The sequence below is a fragment of the Bos indicus genome, chromosome 25 (assembly GCF_029378745.1).
Source record: "Bos indicus isolate NIAB-ARS_2022 breed Sahiwal x Tharparkar chromosome 25, NIAB-ARS_B.indTharparkar_mat_pri_1.0, whole genome shotgun sequence".
Lineage (NCBI taxonomy): Eukaryota > Metazoa > Chordata > Mammalia > Artiodactyla > Bovidae > Bos > Bos indicus.
The window spans coordinates 22,329,612-22,354,918 of NC_091784.1; the positions used below are offsets into that span (position 1 = coordinate 22,329,612).

General features: G+C 40.4%; 1 protein-coding gene across 2 annotated transcripts; it reads right to left on the reverse strand.

Annotated features, from left to right (window-relative positions):
* Positions 1-461: 461 nt before the first annotated feature.
* PALB2 (partner and localizer of BRCA2) lies at positions 462-25,244 on the reverse strand. Of its 2 annotated transcripts, XM_019988179.2 has the most exons (13): positions 25,041-25,243; positions 22,836-22,895; positions 22,598-22,700; positions 18,811-20,301; positions 15,796-16,610; positions 15,371-15,442; positions 13,286-13,447; positions 12,141-12,226; positions 11,722-11,883; positions 10,487-10,603; positions 6,258-6,345; positions 4,106-4,254; positions 462-969 (listed from the first exon to the last, which is right to left on the reverse strand). In XM_019988179.2, the coding sequence occupies exons 1-13, from the start codon at positions 25,113-25,115 to the stop codon at positions 762-764; spliced, it is 3,588 nt and encodes a 1,195-aa protein (XP_019843738.2). In that variant the 5' UTR covers positions 25,116-25,243; the 3' UTR covers positions 462-761. The 2 variants fall into 2 exon arrangements, with proteins under 2 accessions (XP_019843738.2, XP_070635908.1); XM_070779807.1 differs by lacking the exon at positions 13,286-13,447 and having other exon boundaries at positions 25,041-25,244.
* Positions 25,245-25,307: the final 63 nt, after the last annotated feature.

Below are 25,307 nucleotides of genomic sequence, written 5' to 3' on the forward strand. Positions count from 1 at the left end.
ATATAGTCCATAGGGTTACAGAGAGTTGGACACAACTGAGTGACTTTCACTTTGTTCCCTGGCAGTCCAGTCATTAAGAATCCATGTGCCAATGCAGGGGAAACGGCTCTGATCCCTGATCTGAGAAGATTTCACCTGCTGTGGGGCAACCAAGCCCACACACCACAACTAGTGAAGGCTGAGAGCCCTAGAGCTTGCGCTCTACAATAAGAGAAGCCACACGGACGAAAAGCCCAAGTGCCATAACCAGAGAGTAGCCCTTGCTTGCCACAACTAAAGAAAACCCGTGTGTAGCAACGAAGACTTAGTGCAGTGAACAAAAGTATATTGCCTATTAGTACACTGAGTTAACTGAGATTTACTGTGCAAGTGTCACTGACTAAATATTCTAGCTGTAAAATAATTAGTTCTTGTTTCTGAAAATCATCTTTACAGGAGAGGAAAAAATATGCCAAACAGGATGTATCAAAATAAATATTTATTAACATTTCAAGCTTTATGTACATATGCCTTTAAAAGGAAATGTGCAAATGTGAGGAATCACAAAAATCCACTTATATACCCTCTCTCCCAACATAAGTACAAATGAACATTCAAGATCAGTAGTGCCCCACCATCAGAACACAGTCTGTCAGAATGAACAGAGGTAAATAAGTGTTTTAAAACTCTTTCAAATAGTCTCCTTTAGAGCAGCAACTCCAAAGAGTACTAAGAGGCCAAAAATACCCAGAACACTGTGTTTTCCAAGTTACCCTAACTTTTTAGAAGCGGTATACAAATATATTTCCATCTTTTTGTCCAGCCAACAAATGAGAATCTGTACCTGACCATTTAACAAAAGACCAATTCTGGCCAGAGACAGGAGGAAGGAGAGCAGTGCAGTGACCCAAGATTAAGTCCCACACGGCAATGGTTCCAGAAGTCAATACTGCTGCTGCGAAATGGTCTTTCACGTCGCCTTCCAGGAACCTAGCAGCAAGCAGAGAAGAGACAATTCAAATCACATATCAAAAACAAAAAAACATTAAAACAAAAATAGGCCAAAACCACGGTCTCTAAAGCAACAAGAACAAAGACACGTGGGAACACGCGTGCGTCTGTGTGAAACCCTAGGACTGCTGGCCACGATCGCTAGCGGCCCTGCCTGTCTCTCTGATGCACCTCTGTATCTCCCCACAGCAGCTCACCGTGGCCTGCTTCCCACTCGTCAAACCAGCCGAGCCTGGCCTCACCTTGGTGTCTCTGCTTTTGCTTGTCCCTCTCCCTGACAGGTCTAACCCCAGGGCACAGCCTGGCTGGGTTCTGGTCATTGTTCAGGCCTGTCGCCCGCATAGAAAAGTCACACCTATTCAGCAACCTGAGCATGCACACACACATACACTCTGCTCCCTGTCTATCGCAGCAACTTCTTTTTACCATCACAGCAATGTGAGATTGTTTGCTTCCATATCTGTGAGAATATTAATGTGAGATTCTCGTTTCCATATTTGGGGGCTGTCTGTCCCATAGAAAATGTAAACATCATGAAACAAATCTGGCTGTCTTTTTTAAGACGGAGCTCTGCAGTCAGCTACCAGGCTTTGAAAGAGTACCAAATTCTAACCACTAAACCACCCGGGATGGTACTGGGATTTGAATTCTAACAAAGAGATGTGGGACCCCAGCAAGTTATTTAACTTCATCAGTAAAATAGAGATACACGATATGAGTATCTACTTCATAGGACTGCTTTGAACTTTAATAAAACAGTTGATATAAAAAGCTTAGTGCAGTACTTAAGAAATGCTTTGTTGTTCAGTCGCTCAGTTGTGTTCGACTCTTTGCAACCCCATGGACTGCAGCACACCAGGCTTCCCTGTCGTTCACCATCTCCAGGTTCTTGCTCAAACTCACGTTCATTGAGTCAGTGATGCCATCCAACCATCTTGTCCTCTGTTGTCCCCTTCTCCTCCTGCCTTCAGTCTTTCCCAGCATCAGGGTCTTTTCTAAAAAGTTGGCTCTTTGCATCAGGTGGCCAAAGTATTGGAGCTTCAACTTCAGCATCAGTTCTTCCAATGAATATTCAGGAGTGATTTCCTATAGGATTGACTGGTTTGATCTTGCAGTCCGAGGGACTCTCAAGAGTCTTCTGCAGCACCACAGTTTGAAAGCATCAATTCTTTGGCGCTCAGCCTTCTTTATGGTCCAACTCTCACATCCATACATGACTACTGGAAAAACCATAGCTCTCACATCATACGTGACTACTGGAAAAACCACAGCTTTGACTAGATGGACCTCTGTCGGCAAAGTAATGTCTCTGCTTTTTAATATGCTGTCTAGGTTTATCATAGCCTTTCTTCCAAGGAGTAAGCCCCTTTTAATTTCATGGTGCAGTCATCATCCACAGTGATTTAAGAAATCCTTAATACAAATTAATTATTCCTCACTGCCACATCACCAGTGCCTTGTAGAGGGCCTGGTACACAGTCAGCCCTACGTGAATATTGTGAGTGAAATGAATGATATATTTTATCCCTGGCTCACACCCAACTGTTTTTTTTTTTTTTTTTTTTTGCACCCAACTTTGTGTAGCTGTCTCTTAGCTCATCTTTTGAAAATCCATAACGTTTTCCTTGACAGTCTCTCCCCAACCCTCTACTGCCAATTAAAGTGCCCTTCCATCCCAAACAGTGCAAGCCTTCTGGCATTATGCACAACAAACAGCAAAGAAATTTGTTTCTTTTTTCTTTTCTTTTTTGAGCAGAGAAGAATTTACTATAAGGGCCAAGCAAACAAGGAGAACAGGTGACTTGTGCTCAAACACCTGAGCTCATTATTTTCTAACTTCCATGAGATTAGAAACAGTAGTGTTTCCTACAGGACTGGCACCAAATAGGCTTTCAAGATTTGCTAAACAAACAGGTTTGAAAAGGAAATGCTTGACCATGCACCTGCAATTTCTGGGCCAATGACTATGCTTCTCTCTTTATATTCAAGAAAACAAGTTTTATGTAAGCACATATTACAGATGAGAGTTCTGAGGTTCTTATTGCGCCAAGAACACTTGCAGAAATGCCACAGCTGGCTACATACACAAGGAGAGGGACTTTTAGAACACGCATCACCTAGCAAGCTTTGCACAAGACTGAAAGAAAGAGAAATACACATATAACCATCAAGGTTGCTCACCCCTGTGAGTTACTAAAGCCAAACTTTGTGATCCTGATTTACTAGGTCTATTTTCATAAGTAGTATTCAGAAATGATACCTTCGATGTTGCTTGCTTCACCTAAGAATATTAGCACTACTTCAGAGCTTTATATAGCTCAGAAAACTGTTGGGATGCCCGTAACTGTGGCATCAGTAAATAGATCTTCTCATCAGTCAACAGATAAAATATTTATCAAAAGATAAATATCAACTGCCTACATGATTGAGGTACAGTCAATATTTCAAAGTATATATATCTTCTTTTTTTTAATTATTTATTGATTTCATTTTTGGCTGTGCTGGGTCTTTCTGTTGCTACACGCAGGCTTTCTGCAGTTGCGGCAGCAGAGACTACTCTTAGTTGTGGTGCTTGAGTTTCTTACTGTGGGGCTTCTCTTGTTGCAGAGCACAGGCTCTAGGAAATGGGCTCAGTAGTTGCAGCACAGGCTTCACTGCTCCATGGCATGTGGAACTGTCCCAGATTGAACTTGGGTCTTCTGTATGGGCAGGTGGATTCCTATCCACTGTACCACCAGGGAAGTCTAACAGATCTTCTTAAGTGCATTTAGAACTTCCTTAATTTAACTTTTATGGAAAGAACATATACGGTAAGTTTCTTGTAAAGAATATTAATTACTCTGAAGTGTTTTGGTGTGGGGAAAAATAAGGCTTGACTATACATAAAATACCTATCTGGTGCCATATTGGTGGGCAATCATAGGATGGCGGGAATTTGAACTTTGACTCAGATCTGGTAAACTTCACACTTCAACCTACTTCTTAGTATTCTTTACCATGATCTGAAGTATTCCATGTTTCCATTCACGTCAGTCACAGAAAAATATTTGGTTTCTATGTATGCACAGATGTTTCTCACAATGTCACACTCATTAGACGGCAATCACACACTTGCCTTCCAGCTTGCCCGTGAGGAAGGCAGTAGAGCATCACACCCCTACTCAGGGTTGTCTTCGGGTTAATCACAATCAGCTGAAACACAGGGCTTCCTGATAACTCGTTCTCTTCGGCGCAAGGGTGACTCAGAACAACAAACAGGAGCCCCTGATGTAGGAGAAAAATTAACGACCAAATAAATCATCAAGAGTATGTGGCGGGGGGGAAGAAAGCATTGGCAGAGACAAAACTACAGAATCACAGGAACGGCCAACAGACTCTTAAGTCTCGAGGCTTTAATCCCTGGATCACTCTTTTTCAGGCAGAACCTCTGAGGGGACCACTGAGCTGGACTTTGGGCTTCTCCAGCACAGGGCTCCCCATGACTTTACGGCCAGTCTTTGTAGGTGTGAATCTAGCTGACTTACCAGCTTCCTCAACTTTAGAGCCTACTAACATCCATGCCATCCACCTGGGGAAATGCTGGTGTTAAGAAAAGAGGGCATAGAAACACTTGGAGGGAGTCTTCAAACCAGAAATGCTCACCTGTAAGTTGGTTTTTGAAAATTTGGAGCACATTTTCCCATAAAAACAATCTTTTCAGTGGTGAGAGGATTTTCAGGACAGTTTTCAATAGCCTATTTACTTATAGACTAAAAATGACCCAAAAAAGGCACCGTCACCTATGGTTATTTCTGTGGGAAGATGTGTTACAGACCTCCCACGACTTTAAAATTACATGTTCTAATAATAACATCTTTGTGTATGAAAATATATATGTCACACATATGTATAAACACACATGTACATTGTTGAAAGTAATTATTTCAGGGGTAAAATGGGAAAGTAATTATTTCGGGGGGTAAAATGGGAAAAATTAATTACTGGGCCTTAAAAAAACAACTGAAAGTCAAAAAACGTTAAATGCTATGCACTTAACTAGGGGTTGGCAAACTCTGGCCTACAGGTCAAATCCAGCTCAGTGCTTACCTTCGTATGGTTCATGAGCTAAGAATGGTTTCTGCATTTTGAAATAGTTAGAAAAAAGAGGAAGAACATTTTGTGTCACATGAAAATTATATATGTAACTCAAGTTTCAGAAAGCTTTATTGTCCAAAATGTTTTATTGGCACAGTCACATGATTTGTTTATGTTACCTCTGGCTGACCTGGGGCTGTAGTGGTACAGGAGTTGTGACAGAGACCACATGGCTTGCAAAACTGAAAATATTTACTAACTGGCCCTTCACAGAAAAAGTTTGCTGATTCCTATACTGATCTATTAACTATTATTTCTGGAGGTTGGCTTCATGGTGACATTTTACTTCCTATATCATACATTTCTACATTAAATGTTTTAGTATCAAACAGGTATCAACGTAATAACAAAAATGTAAAATTATTTAAATGCTTAGTAGGGGTATTTAATCATTCCAGAGATGAACTTAACCCTCTTATTTTAGAATAAAGAAAGTCAGCCCCAAGATGATGGGATAGGTTATCTAAGACCACACAACTGTTGAGTTCATTTCCACAGAAGTTGCTAGGCTAGAGGGAGATGCACCCTGTGTGTTAACAGCCTGTGCGTGCTGATGAGCGCAGGGCTGCCACTGCGCTGGGCAAGTCAGTCTCCACTCAGCGCTGAGCCGGCTGCTTCTGCCTCTGCTTGTGGCTCAGCAGTCCCTGTTACTCAGGCAGTTACCTCTGACTCCTGGACAAGTACCTTCAGCCTGTTCAGATGTTAAAACTGGACTGACACAGCCCCTCAGAAGCTGTGTTTGTTTCTATACAGGAATGCTAAAGCCTGAGAGAAAAACATGTCGAGGACCCTTTAATCACTCTCCCTAAGGGGATTCATTCACATCATAAATCATTTATGGCAATGTGGTTGGGAGCCAAATCTGAAAATCAGCATATTGTTTCTAGGTACAGTCTAGAAATCAAGGTGTGCCCTTAAGTCATACAGTCAGAAATTTTACCCAGTCATATTGTATGATCACTTGTATGCACTCATAAATTTCAAGAAAGAGCAAGAAGTGCTATCCAATTTTGAAAAAACAGGCACCAGAGAGGGCCTAGTAATTATGACTTACAAAGTTATTGCTCTCATTCAGTGCGACCAAAATAACACACAGACTAGACACAAAATGGTCCCAGCAGATCAAGACTTACCATTTCAGAGTAAGCTTTGTGACAGACTGAAGCTTGGTAGGAAGCATCGATGTGCATCTTTTTCAGGAGCTGACCAGTTTTTAAGTTCCTTGGACACCAAAAATAAATAAGCTCATACCATTCTCCCAACAAACTGGTTTTCATGTAATATTCTCTTATGTATCACAGCATCCTTCAGGAGGTGACCAAGGGAAAAACTAAGGGACACAGGACCTTAGTTCTGATTAGCCACTGATTTGGCTAAAAACAGAACTACAGTTTAACTTTGCCAAGAGTGTAATTTGATAGTTTAGCTTTAGACTGAACCTGCTATGCCATTAGGGATAAATCTTTTCAAATTCAGGGGAAAAGTTTTCCAGGATCTCACTTCACTTGTACTGAGAGTAGGCACAGGGCATAGCTCTATCATTATGATCTTATCACGTTTCTTGTTATACGATTAAATTTTCCATGGAAGTCAACGGTCAGGAAACCAAATGTGGTTAGGAGAGAAACCACACCTAGAAGAGACTTGTAATTATATCTCTATAATATGTTGATATTAGAGCTAGACTAAGATAACAGAGAGAGAAGGGAAGACAGAGATGGAATAAAAAATGGAAAAAGGAAGACTGAAGAGGGTGAATATAAAGAAAAAAACGTTTGTTGGAACCACTCCTTAGTTCTATGAGGATGTGTGACACTGACTGACTGTTCTACCATGTGACTCCACTTATGAGAAACCCTGGGTTTTTGGCCGTACCACATGGCATGTGGGATCTTAGTTCCTCAGTCAGAGATAGAACCCACACCCCCTGCAATGGAAGCCCAGAGTCTTAACCACTGGACCACCAGGGAAGCGCTGAGGCGTTGCAACAGAACTTAAAGCAACTGTGGGGCTGCACATACCCCTTAAACTTAGAACTTAAACTGATATTTAGAACCTCTAAGAATGGTCCCTTCCTGCCGGGAGCCGGGGAGAGGCATTCCACTCGTGACAAAGGTCATGAGGAAGGAGGCTCGGCATACGCAAAGGCGGGATCGAGCCTCAGGAGTCCCCCCAGATATTCTCGAGCATCTACCCCCAAAAAACCAGAGTCTGCCTACTTTATTGCTTTGTGCTCTCACCTCTGACTTTACTGGGGGCTGTACCCTACCACCATCTCGGTCTCTCTGACAAAGAGTTAACTTATAGCTCCAATTAATAAAAGTTCCTGGGCAATTAGGAGTGTTTAAATCCAAACCCCTCAGATAGCTCTCTAACTCGCCTGACAAGTTTACCCGGACTCCTACAGCTACGCATACGATTATTTACAGTCTCCCAGCCTCGAGAGGCACGGGAAGCTTAAGATATTCAAATAGCTTAGAGCCTCTCAGAGAGTTAGAAACTGTCAGAATAAAACTAGTAAAAGATTTCATTGATGAGCCAATGCTTGTTGCCAAGTTTTCACATCCCCTGTATTGTATCCTTGAATGTGTATTAATTAATATAGTTGGTATGTAGAAAAAATAAGTAGTGGCCTTGGTGTTAGTAACTTTAGACCCTTAAGGTAATAAGTTCTTTCCTTTGTTGTAAACCCATTACACATCCGCCCCATAGGAATGCAATTTTATCTTCGGAAGATGGCGCCAAACCTTAAAATAATTACTCTTAGGGAAAATAAGTCTTTGTTGATAAGTCCTTGTCAAGAGTCATAAAATGTTAATAGGCCTTCTGGCCAGAAGATGATGTAAATCACCTAAACCATTTGTATATGATAAATTTACAGGAAAGAAACCCTGGTTTTTGATAAGAATCAAAAACTGCTAACTTTGCATCCCCTATTATCCTCTATGTGTAACTTAGGGTATATAAGCCCCTGTTGAAAATAAAGCTATGGGCCTTGCTCACCAACGCTTGGTCTCCCCATGTCATTTTACTCCTTAACTTCCAGCTGAGTCTCCATCTGGAGCGCGGATATCCTCTGCGACCATTTATTTGCCTGGGCTTCTAAGACCCACTCGAGAAGGTGTCTAAGGTGGGGCACCTTCCGCTATTCGAGAGGGCACCTGCGGCCTCCGTGGTCAGAGCTAACCTGGTGTCACGGGTTATATTGATTTTCCGTGTAAACCAAGCTACTCAGCTTCTTTTCTCCACTGAATTTTCCTACTGAGCTATCCTCATTCTATTACTCTTATATCTCTAATTAACATTTGAATAGGTCGCCTAAGCCGTCTCTCCTTCAAATACCCTGGATCAGCCGGGGCTGGTCCCCAGCACCTTCCCAGCCTCGAATTCCACTGTGATCCCTTATTTACAAAATGCCAAAAGGCTGTTATTAGAAAAAGAGGGAAACTGAAGGATAGAATGAAAAAAGGGAAAGAGTAGGAACAGCTGGAAAAGAATTTTTGTAATGAAACATCAGGGAAATGGAAGGTGGAGAAAGCAAACATGGACCCCATTGAAGGTTTTATTTGGTGGGGGGGGGGAGGGATGGGAGAATGAGTATGTGTAAAGTGATAGTATAAAATATAATCTGGAGGTTGAGTACTGAGACTAATCACTAGATTATATTAATAGTTTAGGAGCCAAACAATGAAGGGCCAGACTATAGAAACAGCAGACAGAACAGAAAAGACAACATTAGCAAAGAACGTTGTCTGAAATAAGACCTGCGTGCAGAAACCCTGGGGCAAGTGCCAAAGATGGAAACCTGGTAGGTTAGGTCAGGGTCAAACTCCAGAGGCTCCCTGGTCGGTGGGGGGGGGGGGGGTGCGGGGGGACAAAGTTTCTCTCGGGCCACACTTGCCTAGTTTATTCCTAGAGGGTTAGGGCTGAACGATGCAGAACGGGCGCGTAGGAATGACACTCATAACTTTCTCTCACCAAGACCCATTCTGGCCTCAAGGGAGTAATTACTGGAGGGTCTTCTGAGAAAAAAGATCAATCTCTTCTCCTACCACAAACTAACCTTGCAAGTGAAAAGGCCTGGTGTGGCCCTCCCCTGTGGTGAGGGAAGAGGTGGCTGGGGACTTCCACTGTCATTTCCCTATCACAAATTTGTTCCTGTGAATCATCTAATCAAACAAGTTTACACATCCAGTAATTCTGGATTGTATTCTAGACACAATGACACATCATATAAACTCTGCATGCTGCTCCTCCGAAGAATACTGATTTTGTTTTTAACTCTATAGCCAACAGTTAAATTGGCTAAACTCAAATTCTAAATGCTGAAAACCCAATTCAGTTCTCTTTGCTTTACCTTTTGCTTCTGCATTAAAAACAGTATTAAAAATCAAGCCTTTTCTACCAAAGCAGTTTCTAAGCAGCCCTTCTGCATATTATTGAATAATCCATGTATGCAGTTTAAAGGTCAGCCAGATATTTAACTAGAGTTCAGGGCTCCTTCCGGAGAAGGCAATGGCACCCCACTTCAGTACTCTTGCCTGGAAAATCCCACGGACGGAGGAGCCTGGTGGGCTGTAGTCCCTGGGGTTGCAAAGAGTTGGACACGACTGAGCGACTTCACTTTCACTTTTCACTTTCATGCACTGGAGCAGGAAATGGCAACCCACTCCAGTGTTCTTGCCTGGAGAATCCCAGGGACGGGGGAGCCTGGTGGGCTGCCGTCTATGGGGTCGCACAGAATCAGACACAACTGAAGTGACCTAGCAGCAGCAGCAGCAGCAGCAGCAGCAGCAGCAGCAGGGCTCCTTTTCTGGCTGTCTATTTTTCGAGATTTTTCTTTCTTGCTTTCTAGCTGCTGCAATCACCTTGATTTCTATCCTTTGGTCCTTCAAGGCAGTAGGATAGAAGTTTTTCTGTAACCAAGTGTGCAGACTGGGGCCTCACCTTCGAACAGGAAATTTGCCCAGTGACATTTCCTTCCTCTATGTATTGAATTTCCTCCAGTATATATTTTTTTCTCCCTCTTTAGTGCTTTCAGATATTTGTTCTCTATCTTTTGCACAGAATTCACAAGTATTTGAAGCAAAAGAGTTAATCTCAGAAAGCTACTCAGCCATTAACCAGAAAGAGTACATTTTTGACAGCAATAAAATTTCACTTATTTTAAAGTAGTCTGCTTGGACTATTTGAATTAATATGATGTTCTCATTAAGATAAGTATATAGCATCTGTTAGTAAACAAATGATAACACAATCATATTTACAGAGTTTCTTATTTAATCTTAATAATCCTATGAAATTAAGAGATATATCCTTATATTACAGATGAGAAAAATAGCGCTCTCAAAGGGAAGCTTACCAAATAACAATGTTGTTCATTATAGTGGTACCAAGCAGAGCTTCCTGCATCCCTTGAACCTCAGCAAAAGTTAGTATGGTCTCCTCAGGGGGCATCAAAAGCTGTTTTTCTTTGCTTCTGTATTAAAAACAGTATTAAAAATCAAGGCTTTTCTACCAAAGCAGTTTCTAAGCAGTCCTTCTGCATATTATTGAACAATACATAATAGACACTAACCTAATGACAGAAAAAAAAATTCACCCAGAAAACATGTGTATTCTAAATATTCTACAATGAACATATACTTTCACATTGTCTATGTGGATATATTGTAAGCACCTCATATTCATCATCTCCAAAATTAAACTTACCAGCTCTATCTTTAAACCTGTTTCTTTCAGCACTGCTATCTCAACTAACTGTTCCACCACCTACCCAGTGAGCAACCCAGCACTTGGACTTTATTCTTATCTCTTTCCTCTCTATTTACTCAATCACCAGGTCCTAATGACTTTACTATCTCATCTCTCTCAAATCCACTGCTTCTCCCCACCTCCACTAACATTTTCCTAATTTAAGCAAACAATTATTTATTTCTTGCCTGTTTTATTGGAACACAGTTCATGCAGTTGCAAACAGTTGGACATGACTTAGCGAATGAACAATTTACTGCAACAGGTCATGGATAAATAAGACAAATGAGGTTCATACCCTCTGTTATTAGGAAAGACAAATAAATCCAATAAAGTGTAATGAGTATATGAAAGACATAGAAGATGCTATGAGTTCTGTTTTTAACATGTTGAATTTGAGGTATCCATGAGATATCTAATAAACAGGCATGTAGGTCCAGAGGTTGGAAAGAGCTCAGAGTTAGAAATATGTTTGCAAGCAGCCAGGATTCAGATGGTACCTGAAGCAATGGAAACCAAGTATGTGGAACCAGGTAAGTGTATAGGATCTTGAGGTATCTGTAACACTTAAAGGACATACAGAGAGGTCAAGGGAGACTGAAGGAAGAACAGACTACACTTTCTGAGCCCCTCTGCTCCCTGCCCTCTTCCCTGCCACGTCTGGCTCCACCTCCCTACACTGCTTCTGTATAACAGCCCAGGACAGAGGCAGAACCTGCTGAACTACACATACAGCAGAGAAAACAAGATGCTACTGATTCAACTTTCTCTGAAGCCCTGTGATGAAATCATTTTTGATCTAATAGTAAAATCAACCAATGCTTTTCTTCAACCAATGCTTACCCTCCATCTTCGGCAACTGTCATCATTTCGACTTGCTGATCACAAAGGGTCCTACTGCTACTGACGAGCCTCCTCTTTGCCAGGCCAAGCACAGCTTTTATATTTCCAGAACTCAGGAGCACTTGCTTTTCACTTTTACCGTCGGGAGAACAAAGTAGTGCCCTAAACCACGTATAAGGGAAAATGCAGAGCAGACGGGAGCAAGCCTTTAATATGGAAGACTAGGCTCAAACTTTCAAAGGAAATTTCAGTCAGGGATGTCACTCTATTGATAGCTTTTTTCAAAATGAATCTCTCTTTGGACCTAAATTTAGAGTCTTTCAAGACCCAAGCCTAGGTTATAATTTGCACGCAAAACTCAAAACAAGCTGACAAAGATCCAGGTAAAGAAAAAAAAACACGCCTTGAGAATTACGTACCTGATTTCTCTGATTTCCAAATTTCCCAAAGCCACACACACAAGATTGCAAACATCAGGCACTGCAACTATCTGTAATACCGGAAACTAAATAAAACAAAGCAGCCCAAAATTATATTTGGTTATTTCATTTTTAATCAATCTAAATTTTCCAAAATTTGTCACATTTCTTTCTACTGTCACCGCATCTAGTTTCAAACACTTGAAACATGCAGCAAACATCCTCTTTTTACAAGATGTAAACTCAAATAAGCTACATGCATGATAATGTTTACCGTGGCATTAATTTAACATAATAAATGCTTCTAGCAATGGGAGAATAATTAAATTCTGGTATGTGAACGAATGGAACAATATGCAACCATTTAAGACAAGTTTATGCACTGAACAAATATTTATGAGCAGCACTCTGCCAAACACACTGCTACTGGCTGTGGGTATACTGGAGAACAAGAACGAAATTTGCTAAGACAGTCGATCTTAAGCGTTCTCACCAAGGGAAAAAAAGGAAACCGTGAGGTGAAATGCTGATTAACCTGATTATGGAAACGCTTTCACAGTGTGTATGTACATCGAATCATCACACTATGCACTTTAAATATATTACATTTGTCAATTACACCTCAATAAAGCTGGAAAAATAAAATTAAACAAGTAAGTAGGAAGAATATGTAGAAACAAGCAAACATATTTATATGGTAAGAAAAGACAGACTTAAAAATTTTAAGCATATTCAGACTGCAACCATGTAAAATATATACCAAGGTAGACAAGGACAGAAGAAACTACAGCTAGAAAAAAAGCAGAAATAACATTTTGGTGAGAAGTATCAGCAAGTTTAGAAGTCAGAATAGACATGAAATTTCAAGCTTCTCCAGCAGGTACAGTGTAAAAATCCACCTCTGGATAAACATATGATAAAGCATGATATTAACTTTAGAATCTACATGCTGGGCATATGGGTGCTCCCTATATCACTTTCCCATATATTTGGAAATTTTCATAATTAAATACTGGGGGAAAAAAACATCATTTTTCTGCTCTGTCTTGCATAGTCACAGATCCCATATTTTTGGTAAGCTGCCCATCTGTATTACCATGCAACTGATTGAAAAGCTCTCTTTCAGCTATAAGATTCTGATTTACCTCTGTGAAGTGCCAGGAATAAATTTTTTCCCACTGCCAAGCATCCAGAGGTTTCCAAAGAGAAACGACGTATTCACAAGCAGTTATGATACACGGCTCTTTGAAACCAGCTATTTCCCACCACGTGGCACTCATATCCACAGAACAAGAACCTGAAGGATTCTGACACAGAATGGCAACAACAACGGCGTTAAAGGGATTCTTGGGCGCAGAATAAACATGAACAGTGACGGATTACAAGGATTAGATGAAATACCAACTGAATGTAATTAAACTTTCATGCAGGTCAAAAGAGATTTGTGGGTCTTATGTAACTACAAAAACTGCCCATACACACTCACAATGATAGTTTTTAAAACGTGTAGCTCCAGACTGGAACAGATTCAGATTTAACCTTCAAAACAGACCATAAGAACTAATTGAAACATTAGTTCCTTAAGAACAGTTGGAAATGTAACATTCTAATGAAATACCCATAGGTTGAAGAGGGAATAAAACTGAAACAACATACTATTTCTAAATGAAGATGCAGAATGTGCTGGCCAAAGCAGTGCTTAAAAAACTCCTATAATTATAAAGGTGTTAATATTAAAAATTAATACCGATTAAAGTAAGCAAGCAGCTCAAGAAGTTAGTAAAAGAGTAATGAAATAAGCACAATGAAAAACAGAAGGACTTACTAACAATAAAAACAGGAAAAAAAAAAGAAAGAGGAAACCAAAAACTCAATTAAGAATCAACACAACAAAAAACTAGGTTTTGGGGAAGACTTACAGAATGGACAAACCTCCTAAGTCTGATGTAGGAAAAAAAATGCTTTCAGAGGGCTTCCCTGGTGGTCCACTGGTTAAGAATACATCTTGCAATGCAAGGGACACCAGTTTGATCCCTGGTCCAGGGTGATCCCACATGCTGCAGGTCAAGTAAGCCCATGCACCCTAGAGCCCAGGCTCCACAATAAGAGAAGTCACTATAATGAGAGCCCACGCCCAGCAACTAGAGAGCAGCCCCCTGCAAAGTGCAACCATAGAAAAGCCTGTGCGTAGCAACAAAGACCCAGCACAGTCAAAAATAAAGCAAGTAAATTAAAAAAAAAAAAAACACTTTTAGAAATGGAGAGTGAGGAGAGGCTTAACTGTACATACCCAGACCAAAAACTATAACAACAACTAACTTTTTACCTACAAATTTGAAAATATGAATGAAATGGCTGATTCCTTTCAGAAGCTGTTATTAAAATTGATTTAAGAATAGTTTAAAAACAACATAAGTGTATCTTTTACAGAAAAGGAATCTGGGACCCAGAGGCCAAACAGCTTGTGCCAGGTCACATAGCCAGTGATCCGGAGAAACAGTTTATGTGGATTTAAATCTTTTTTTCCGACACCAGTTGTTCTCAATTAGGGGTGGCGATTTCGCAACCCTCCCTAGGGAGGGACAGTTAGCAATATTTAGAGACACTGCTGTCATTACTGCTGGAGTGGCGGGGCGGTTATGACTGGTAGAGACCATGGCTGTTGCTGAATACCATACAATGCACACAGGCCAGTCCCTAAGAATAAAGAATAATTCAGCCCCAAATGTTAATAGTAGTAAGACTGAAGACCCCCGCTGTGTACCATCCTATTTCAAGTATAAAAAGTTAACCAGGACATGGGTCCAATTCACTTCACAGGATTTACCAGAATATTTATATTTCTCAGAACCATATACATCACACAGCCTATGGAAATTAACCATTCACTGTTATAATCGAGAACTGTTACCCATTTTCTTATAAAGTAAGTGATTCTTCTAGAAGTACTATATTATTTGGGTAGGAGAGTCATGAACGACCCCTCTCTGTCAAAATGCCTGATTTAAACTTAGATACAAAGTCGAGCTCCCAGCTTAAGCTTTTCTTGGCAATAGCTTGACATAAAAACTTCTTTAGAAGATCTCAGAATATATATAACAGGTAAATATTGTGAAATAGAATTTAAATGTTTTTCTGAATCTATTTTATCAAGGATCAAATTCTTCTGAATTTTCCAACCAGTTCATTGCATTTTTCACATGTAAGACACAAGAGATAAATCTTCTGACCTTTAAGTTTGAAACCACCTGTAGGGTGCCCGGGTATAAGCTACCCCAAGCAGGAACCTCTGCTATTTCAGTCTGTGGAAACAAAAGTCACATCATTAATGTATACATTATACATGGTATCTGTCTGTAGCACTCATTCTTCAAACTATTTCCTTTTATTTATTTTCTATATTGTTTGTTTTATTTTCTATAACAGCAGCAAAGCTCCAAATGCAACTGCTTCATGAATAACAAAGAGAACAGCATCCCTTAAAAATACACATATTTTAATTAATCCTAACTTCCCCAGAATGAACTTAATATTTACAGTGAAGTCATATCAAAGAAACATGGTAAAACATTTTAAAACACTGAGGAACTGAGTCCATGTTCACTAAGACACTTCATTTCTTCAGAGAAAATTTCATGAAGGATGCAGTCTGTACCTGCTCAGCAGAATGTCTCTGTGATTCCTGGAGCTGACTTGCTTCATAGGTGAAAGACTCGGTGGGTAGAGTTGTTGCTTGGGGACCAGAGTCAGGGTCACAGGAAGGCTGTCCTGTTCTTCCTGCCACATGCTGGCTGCTATCTAATTTCGAGGGTCTGCTCCAGCTGTTGCCTTGTTTACGATTGCCAGCCAGGCTGACTGTGGCTTTTAAGTGAGAAAGACGGGGTGGAGAGCAGGTTTGTCCAACCACCTCTGCAGACACCTTTTCTCTGTGAGCTTGGGAGCCAAAAGCTGGAGTAGCGCCTAATATGGGGAAAGCAGGTGAGCACAGCTCTGCTGTCAGTCTGTCATTATCATCAGAGGCAACAGAATTCAAAGGAGTAAAAAGTAAAATGGATGAAGAAAGGTCCTTTCCCCGAGGCTGGCTTCTTTGGCTTGGCATTTTAGGATGTGCCTTTCCTGGTAGGGTAATTAGTTCCTCTTCCATGCCCTCCTTTTCTATATTGCTTTGTTTAGGGCTTGGTTCCTCCACAACAATGTAACTTTCCCCTTTAAGATGCCCCTCTCCATGTACTTTTGATCCAAAAGTCTCCATCAGCTTTTTTGAGCAGGACTTCAGTTTTTCAAGCTTAAGAGACCCAAAGTCTTCGTCAGGTAACTGAAAGTCTGTGATTTTGAGAAAAGACGACAGATGCTTTAAACTTAGCATTCTGTTCTTACGAAATGGAGCACTGAAAGCATCATCATCCGAAGAGAAATAAGCGTAATTACTGTAACAAAGGAAGTCCTCTTTTTGACAGTGACCTTCCTTTCCTAAAACAGAAAGCAACAACAAAAACAGATACTCACCAATTCCCAAGAAAGAGTGAGTTTCTAAACTCCAACATCATGCAGTGTTTTCCCACCCAGGACTCTCAAACTTCTGTGGACAGTTCAACAATCAGACATAGGTTAGTGCATACTGAGCAGCTCTCCCTCTGCAGGACCAAACCCAGTGTGGTGCTGACAGCGCTGGCTGGGACCAGTCTGGTGCCAGCTCCGCCACTGGTTCGCTATGTTATCCTGGGCAAGTCAAATTCACCTCATTTCCCCTTGTCCCTTCTGAGGGAGCTGGGTTAAGAATCTCTGAAGTCCTTTCTGATCCACAATTATCATTTCAACAGGCTATCAGAGTACAGTCTACAAAATGCTGGCTCTTCTCATTGAAGAAAACATAGTTCCCTTTTCAAACAAAGATTAATTTATTAGACTTCAAGCAACAGGAGCTCTGTATCATTCAAAATGTAGCTGCATCCAATACTTTATAAATGGATAAGAGAGCTGTGCTACATGTACACAATGGAATATTACTCAGCCATGAATATGAATGAAGTGCTGATATACACGCTACCATGTAGATGAATCTCGAAAACCAGCTAAGTAGGCGAAAGCAGCCAGACACGAAAGGGCACATACTGTATACTTCCATTAATATAAAATACCCAAAATAAGTAAATCCACAAAGACAGAATACAGATTAGTATTTGCCAAGGACTGTCAAGAGAGAAAATGGGGAGAAACTGCTTAACGGGTATGGGGTTTCCCTTTGGGATGATGAAAATGTTTTGGAACTACACAGGGGTCGTGGTGATAAAACACTGTGAACGTAACTAAATGCCACTGAATTGTTCACTTAACTTAAAACAGTTAACTATGTTAATATGAAGGTTACCTCAAGAAAAAAAAATGTTCTATGTACCTGTAGGTTACTGAAATCACAGTAGATTATTTCAAAGTATACAAAACAACACTTCAAGCTTATTACTAGATTGTCCTGCTTTCCAATTCCTTTCTTGTTGGCATAAAAGATGATGATTTTTTAAAAGAGTCGTGATTATTATTTTTTAAAATATTTTAAATTTATATATTTGGCTGCACTGGGTCTTAGTTGCAGCATGTGAACTCTTTTAAGTTTACATGTGGGATCTAGTTCCCTGACCAGGAAATACGGAGTCTTAGCTAATGGACCACCAGTGGAGTCCCCATGATTATTATTTTTATTTAAATTAATAAATTGTGGCTCATAAGTCAAAGCCTGTCCAATGGTACAGAGCTGCTGGCTGCCTGTTTCTGTAAATAACGTTTTATTGAGACACAGGCACATTTACACATTGTATATGGTTATTTCCACATTACACTTGAATAGCTATGACTGAGCACAGACTGTATTTTCTATTTGGCCCTTTATAGAAAGTTTGCTGAGCTCTCACACAGAACTGGAGTGAATTATCTAAATTCTGTGCTCAGTTTATCAGATACATCTCCCGAGTAAATGAATAAAGAAGTTTAAATTATAACTTGTCACTTCATAGCCTCCAAAATCTTGTGTCCCATGAACCTCAGAGACACTATTAGACAGTTTACCTCCCAAAGTGGCTCAGACCTGTTGCATTTTATTACACAATTATTCCTAAGGGAATCTGTCAATGAATTCTTACTCTGACATTAATTTTATTTCAAATATACTTCACTGTACTAGTTACTTCTCCCCATGGATAAAAGACTGTATTATAGTTGAATAAACACTAATTTCAGGTAAACATCCAACACATTTTCCCTCTCAGTGTCAACTTTTTCAACCATATTTGTGAACTCTGACACCATGCAGCCAGATTTGAACCTTGACCCTGTGGCTTTAAAGACACTTTGATCACCTGGCCTTCGATTCCCCATCTGTAAAGTGAGGATAAAAATATATTCTGGGCACTTCTCTAGTGGTCTAGTGGCTAAGGCTGCACTCCCAATGCAGGGTGCCTGGTTTTGACCCCTGGTCAAGGAACTAGATCCCACGTGCTGCAACTGAAAGATTCCATGTGCTGCCAAATATATAAGAGTAATAAAAAAATAGATTCTGCCTCATGTACAGTTGGTGTGATGATTCAGTAAGTATCTATATAACATTTAGAAAGTGACGAGCATATAGTGTTAGCTACCACCATCATCAGCCACCACCGCCAACCACATCTCGATTTACCTTTAATTCTCTTCTTACTGTGAACAATTGCCTTTTCATTCTGATCTTTGTGCAAGGCAATTTCTTCCTTGGACTTCTTAACACCTGATGTGCCAGTAGTTGGCAAAAGTAGTTCATGGTGATCTAACAGAGAGGTGCACGCTGACTTTCTTCTTCCTCTGCATTTTTTACCTGATGGCTTGGTAACTGTCTTCCTAGAAAAGTCATCTTCTGTGGAGTCAGTGGAAAAGCTGACTTCAGTTAATGAGAGCAGTTTCTGGGGACTTCTTGAACTTGGTTGTTCTGCGTGTTTGTCAGACACCTTAATTTCACTTTGCTTAGTTTTTTCGTTGCAAACATTGAATTTTTTAGCAGATTTCATACTCTTATTTTTAAAGCCTTTTTTTCTGACACCTAAATGACTCTGAATTACAGCCTCCAGTGCTACTTTCCTCTGGCAACCTGACATGCGCCGTGTTGTCCTAACGTAATATTCTGCAGGAAAGAGAAGGCCTTCAAGCACTGTGCAAGAATGTATTTGATCTTCTGTAGAAACAGGAGAAATTACTTCCAGGCTAAGATTCTTAGACTGACTTAGAACTTCCTTTTCCAGAAGACTTTCATTTCTACCACCGAGAGCATCATTGGGAGATTTAAGAGACATCTCTGTGTGATTTTGTTCTTTTAAGTTTTGGTTTTCATTTTCCACTAAGTTATCACAAGTGAGTTCATTTATAAAACATGAATTATCTGCCTCTAAGTTAGGACTTCTAGCTGCCTGGCCACTTGTACTTCCAGCTTTGTTTACCTCTGGGTTATCTGTAGAGACAGTAATTTTTTTCTTCTGTACCTCTAAGTTTACAGGTGAAGCAGAGCTAATGTTTCTTAAGCTGTGAGTAGTAAGTTCACAGTTACTTTTAGGACACTTGTGTTCGAGGCGCTGACTGTTACTGCTATTTGAAGGTGTAGGCAGAGGAAGAGTAGTCGCCCTGGGGAAATCATTTCCTCTAAGGAGGGCATCAACATCTCTCTGTGGTTTGGTGCTTGGTAAAATTAATACACTCCCTACATTAGTTTCTGTAACTGGTGCTGGAGAATTTGGAATGGCACATTTAGGACTTGAAAGGGGGTAAGTTCTTAGTTCAGTTACAGGTGTTCTAGGATTTTCTCTATTCATTTTTTCCTGTTCCTTTAGTCTTTTTCCAGAGAGTATGAGCGAATCAATGTCAGAGAGAGATTCTCTCTCCTGTGAAATATATGTTCTCTCCTCTTTCTTTCTTCTCCCCAGCAGCTTATTCTGCCTTTTCTTAGCATCAGGGCCATTGACCCTGAAAGGAAAATGTTCCTGATTATCATCTGATCCTTGTATGCGTGATCCTTCCACTGAGACACATCCAGAGCTAAACAACTCAGGCTTAATGTCAAGTGAGCTGGGTGTCTTTTCTCCAGTTTCTTCATCAACATGGGTGTTGATTTGCAACGTGTCACGAGGAGATACTGTATTTTTAGGTTCTGAAGAAGAAAAATTATATAGTTAATATTTTTAAAATGAAACAAAAACTACCCCATATTTATTTTTAAATATTACATACAAATATTACCAAACATTTATTTAACATAGAGTCGATGGTATATCATTTAGGCAGATCAAAGTAAGTTTTTAATAATCTTACAAACTACAGTAATATTAAGTAAATGTAACAAAAATGGAATTGTGCTGGAAAAATGATTTTCAAACTAAACAATTATCTATTCTTGGGACTTCTCTGGTGGTCCAGTGGCTAAGAGTCTGTGCTCCCAATGTTAGGGGGCCCAGGTTTCATCCCTGGTCAGCAAACTAGATCCCACGGCTACAACTAAAGATCCCACATGCTGCAACCAAGACCCGGTGCAGCCACATAAATTATAAATATCAAAAAAAGATTATTCTTTATTGCAATCATCTTTTCTTAGTTTTTCCTTCTTTAAAACTTTACTGAACTACAACTGACAGATAAAAATTGCACAGTTAAAGTGATGCTTTGATATATGTATACACTGTGAAATGCTGGCACAATCAAGCTAACTAACATATCCATCATTTCACATAGCTATGATTTTTTTGTGTGTAATGAGAAGACTTAAGGTCAGCTCTCTCAGCAAATTTCAAGTATATAATATAGTATTATTAACTGCTGTCACCATGCCGAACATTAGCTCTCTAGGACTTATTCATTCTGCATAATTGTAACTCTTAACCCTTTGACCAACATATCCCCATTTCTCCCATATCTCACCTGATTTTTTACTTCATGTCCCTTTTTGGGCTCAATTTTCATACCACTTTTCTATTTCATTAGTTTTTGATTTTATGATTATAAATTAGCTGACTTTTAACATGAAAAATGACCATTGTTTTTTATTAAAGTATTTCCAGCCAGACTTTCATCTTTGTGCACATATAAACACTTAACTAAAAAAAAAAACATCTTTCCATATTTAAGCAATAAATATAATTTCTAAAAGTAAAAATAGAGAAAAAGAGCAACTAAATAAGCAATCCAAATAAAGTATAGTTTCTCACTCATAGAATGAGAGAAAATATTTACAAACCATGTATCTGATAAGGGTCCAATAGCTAGACTATATGAAGAACACTTACAACTCATCAATAAAAAGACAAATAACCTAATAAAAATAGATATTTCTCCAAAGAAGATATACAAGCACACGAAAATATGTTCAATATCATTAGTCACTAGGAAATGCAAATCAAAACCACAATTAGATACCACTTCATATCTATCAGAACGGTTATAATTTTAAAAATAGAAAATCACAAGTATTAACAAGGATGTGTAGAGATTGAAACTCTTGTGTGTTGTGGTAGGAAAGAAAAATGGTACAGTCACTGTAGAAAACAGTTTAGTAGTTCCTCAAAATTAAACACAGAGTTATCATACAACCCAGAAATTTCATTCCTAAGTACATATAGAGAGAACTGAAAATATATGTCCACACAAACAACTTGTACATGAATCTTCACAGCAGCATAAAAGCCAAAATTTATAACAGCCAAAAAGTAGAAGCAACCCAAGTGTCCATTAACTGATGAGTAGATATACAAACTGTATCATATTATATTATGGCTCATAGTTTCATTGAGTTACACAAGCCCCTTCACCACGACAAGGCTGTGATCCATGAAGGGGAATGAAATATTATTCAACTGCAAAAAGGAATGAAGTACTGATGGACGCTTAGATGAACATATAGATGGATGAATAAAGGTTGAAAACATTATGCCAAGTGAAAGAAGAGAGTCACAAAAGACCACATATTGTATGGTTCCATCTATATGAAAGGTGCAGAGCAGGAAAATCCACAGAGACAAAAAACAGATTAGTAGTTGTCCAGGGGTTAAGGGTAGGATGGGTACAGGGTTTCTTTTTCAGGTGGTAAAAGTGTTCTGAAATTAAGACAGTGATGATGGTTATACAATCTTGATGACAATTATACAAAGGAGCAATGAACTGTAGACTTTAAAGAGTCTACTGTTACTCCGTATCTTCTGATCGTGACAAAAAGAACCACAGCTAGGAGATTTCCCTGGTGGTCCAGTGGTTAAGAATCTGCTTCTAAGGCAGAGGATGGGGGTTTGCTCCCTGGTTGGGGAACTAAGATTCCCCCACGACAGGGGACAACTAAGCCCGTGTGCCACAACTAAGACTCGATGAAGCCAAATAAATAAATATATTTAAAAAGAGAATCACAGGCAAATTTACATGGGAGATGAGTAATAAAGTGTAACAGAATGGGCTAGCTTTACCTGTGTGGGTTAGCTGTGTTGAAACTTCCTGCTGGAGTGAGGAGTCTTGTTCTTCCACTGTTCTCCTAAGAGAATTTTTAAACTTCTCGGCTCTTTGGGCACGCTAGAGAAAACAAAAGCAACTCAAAAAACAACTTAATGAAAAAGAAATAAATTTTTGTTAACAACTTAAATAAAGAGCTGTCTTTATATACTTTGTGGCATTAACACCAAGTTGAGAGAATGTGATTTTACTTACTTGAAGGCGGGCCAATGTCTTGGTGTATTCCCTTTTCAGGAATGCTAATTTTTCTTTCAACTGGAAGAGGAAAAACACCAAACAAAACTGAGCAGGTGGGAAAGAAGGCATTAGAGAGAAGGGATGCAGGGCCTATTGGATACCAGCGTGCAGTGGTCAGCAGGTCCCTCAGCTGGAGGTGGGGAGGAAGCAGCACTGCCTTACTCTACTTTCAGTTCTCACAAAACATCAAGTTCTCTAATGCATCGCTGCCTAACTTGTTCCTATCACCTGGAGCAACTCTCCCCAACTTACTTTGCTAATTCCTACTGATTCCTGAAGCCTCGGTTTAGATTTATTTTCTTGAGGGAAACTTCTAGGGAAGTTTCTAAACTTCTAAGTCCTTCTCCAAATCCAAGTTAGGACTCCACCTCTCCTCTGTGCTTGCTTTATCACAGTACTTACTATACATACTGTCTGTTCACTTCTCTGTTTCCTCCTACCTCACTGTGAGATCCTTGAGGGTAGCAGGGGCTATCATCCTCAGACAGTCATTCAACTTATGAGTCAGTTATTGATCCAGGTATCTCCAGCACCAAGAACAATAACTGATGCCCACTATGTTGGTAATAGTTCCAGGTGCTACATCTACAGAGGGGTCAAGGACACTGCTTGTAGGCAGCTTACATACAGTGAGGGATACAGATAGTAAGAAAACAAACAGATAAGATGATTTCATGTGGTAATCAATACCTAGACAAACAGAGTGATGGGAGGGTGTCTGGGATGCAGGAGAATGGAATACTTTAGAGACAGTGGCCAGGGAAGCATTTCTGAGGAATACCATATGAGCTCCAACCTGATGGAGGAAAGAGCTAGCTTTGGAAAGATCAGAGGGAAGGCAATTTGTCCAAGATCACACAATTTAAAACCAGCACGACTCAAACCATGCAGTCTGGCTCTAGGGTCTGTGCTTGTAACCTCTTCTCACAGCTTCGTACTTATCACCACCCTTATCACCATCTGAGAATTACCTTGTTGATTTGTAAATGAACTTTTCCACCACCACTGCAAGGCAGGCTGGGATGAGAGGACGGATGAGTTATGGTGAATGAAGAGTTTTAGCACCATGCTTGGAAGAGCCAGTGCAAGATACATTCACGTTAATAACATCTGTCAGTTCCCTGGTGGCTCAGTGGCTAAGACTTTGCCATCCCGATGCAGCAGGCTGGGTTCCATCCCCGGTCAGGTAACTAGATCCCACATGCCTCAAGGAAGACATAAGATCCCATGTGCCACAACTAAGAGGGGGGCAGCCAAATAAATAAATATTTTTTAAAAACCACAACGTCTGCTGGCACAAGCACAAGTTGGCATGTATAAGGACAGTCAGAGCAGCACTGTCGTAGAAAGAAAACCTGCAAACAAAAGGCTCTCAGCAGAGAAACATGTAAAGAAAAGATGCCACTTCCATTTGTAGGATACTACACAGAATTTAAAAAATAATTTTAAAAAAGGTAAGTAAACATGACGCGGGGTCCATCCCTCGGTTGGGAAGATCTCCTGGAGGAGAGCACGGCAACCTACTCCAGTATTATTGCCAGAAAACTTCTATGAACAGAGGAGATTGGAGGGCTACAGTCCAGGGGGTTGCAAAGAGTCGGACACGACAGAAGCAGGAGCAAACAAGGACTCATGTGGATTTTAAACACGGAGAACCAAAACGGAAGTTGCAGAACCATCTAGATCATACCATTTATGAACATTTACCTTCCTCCAAAATACATAACTACTCTTTGGTGATTAAGAGAATACAAACACGCCCCTCCACACGTCCACCACCCGCCCAACATGCACACACAGGCACTCAAAAATATCTGAAGTCCAGATGGTTGAGAGATTTACTTAACGGGGCGGGGTGGGAGAAGCCAAAACTGAGAGTGTGCAGGGTGGGGTGGGGAAGATGTCAAAGGGGACCTTAGCTTTATCTACAGTTTTACATTTTGTACATTCGCATTTCTGCTGTAAAGAAAATTTGTTCTTTAAACGCCACTAAGGGAGCACGGCTCTCTCCCACACTTTAACTTCCTGTGCCCCCTCAATCCAGAGAAAAGCGTAGGTTAGAGGTCACTGCCGCCCTTGGACGGTCAAAGGAAGCAAAGACAAGCCTAAAATCCTGGGATAGGGGGTCAAAATCTGAGTCAACCTTTCCCGCATCCCCGGCACCTTTTCCTTTTCTTCACAGCTGAGGGTTTTCCCAGGAGGCTCTTCCATCTGACCGGCGGCCAACAAAAAGAGCATTCGTCGCTGGCCCCAGGCCTGCGGACAAAAACAGCCCGGCTGGCCCTGGGCCCCAAGGCAACCCGGGGAAGGTTTGAGGAGCCCGGGAGCACGGCAACACGGGGTCAGATAGCCCACGCCGCACGGGCGCGCCAATAAACCTGGCCAATCACAGCCGCCGCTCGGCCTGCGCACGCGCAATCGGAGACGGCA

Bases quoted from the DNA above. Each gene is read 5' to 3' on its own strand.
- PALB2 (XM_019988179.2), bottom strand. From the start codon at position 25,115: ATGCTCTTTTTGTTGGCCGCCGGTCAGATGGAAGAGCCTCCTGGGAAA. The intron at 15,443-15,795 runs GTACAGACTGCA...TTGTTTCCACAG, and splicing joins AGAGACATTCTGCTGAGCAG to ACTGAAATAGCAGAGGTTCC. The intron at 11,884-12,140 runs GTACGTAATTCT...TACGTGGTTTAG, and splicing joins TTGGAAATCAGAGAAATCAG to GGCACTACTTTGTTCTCCCG.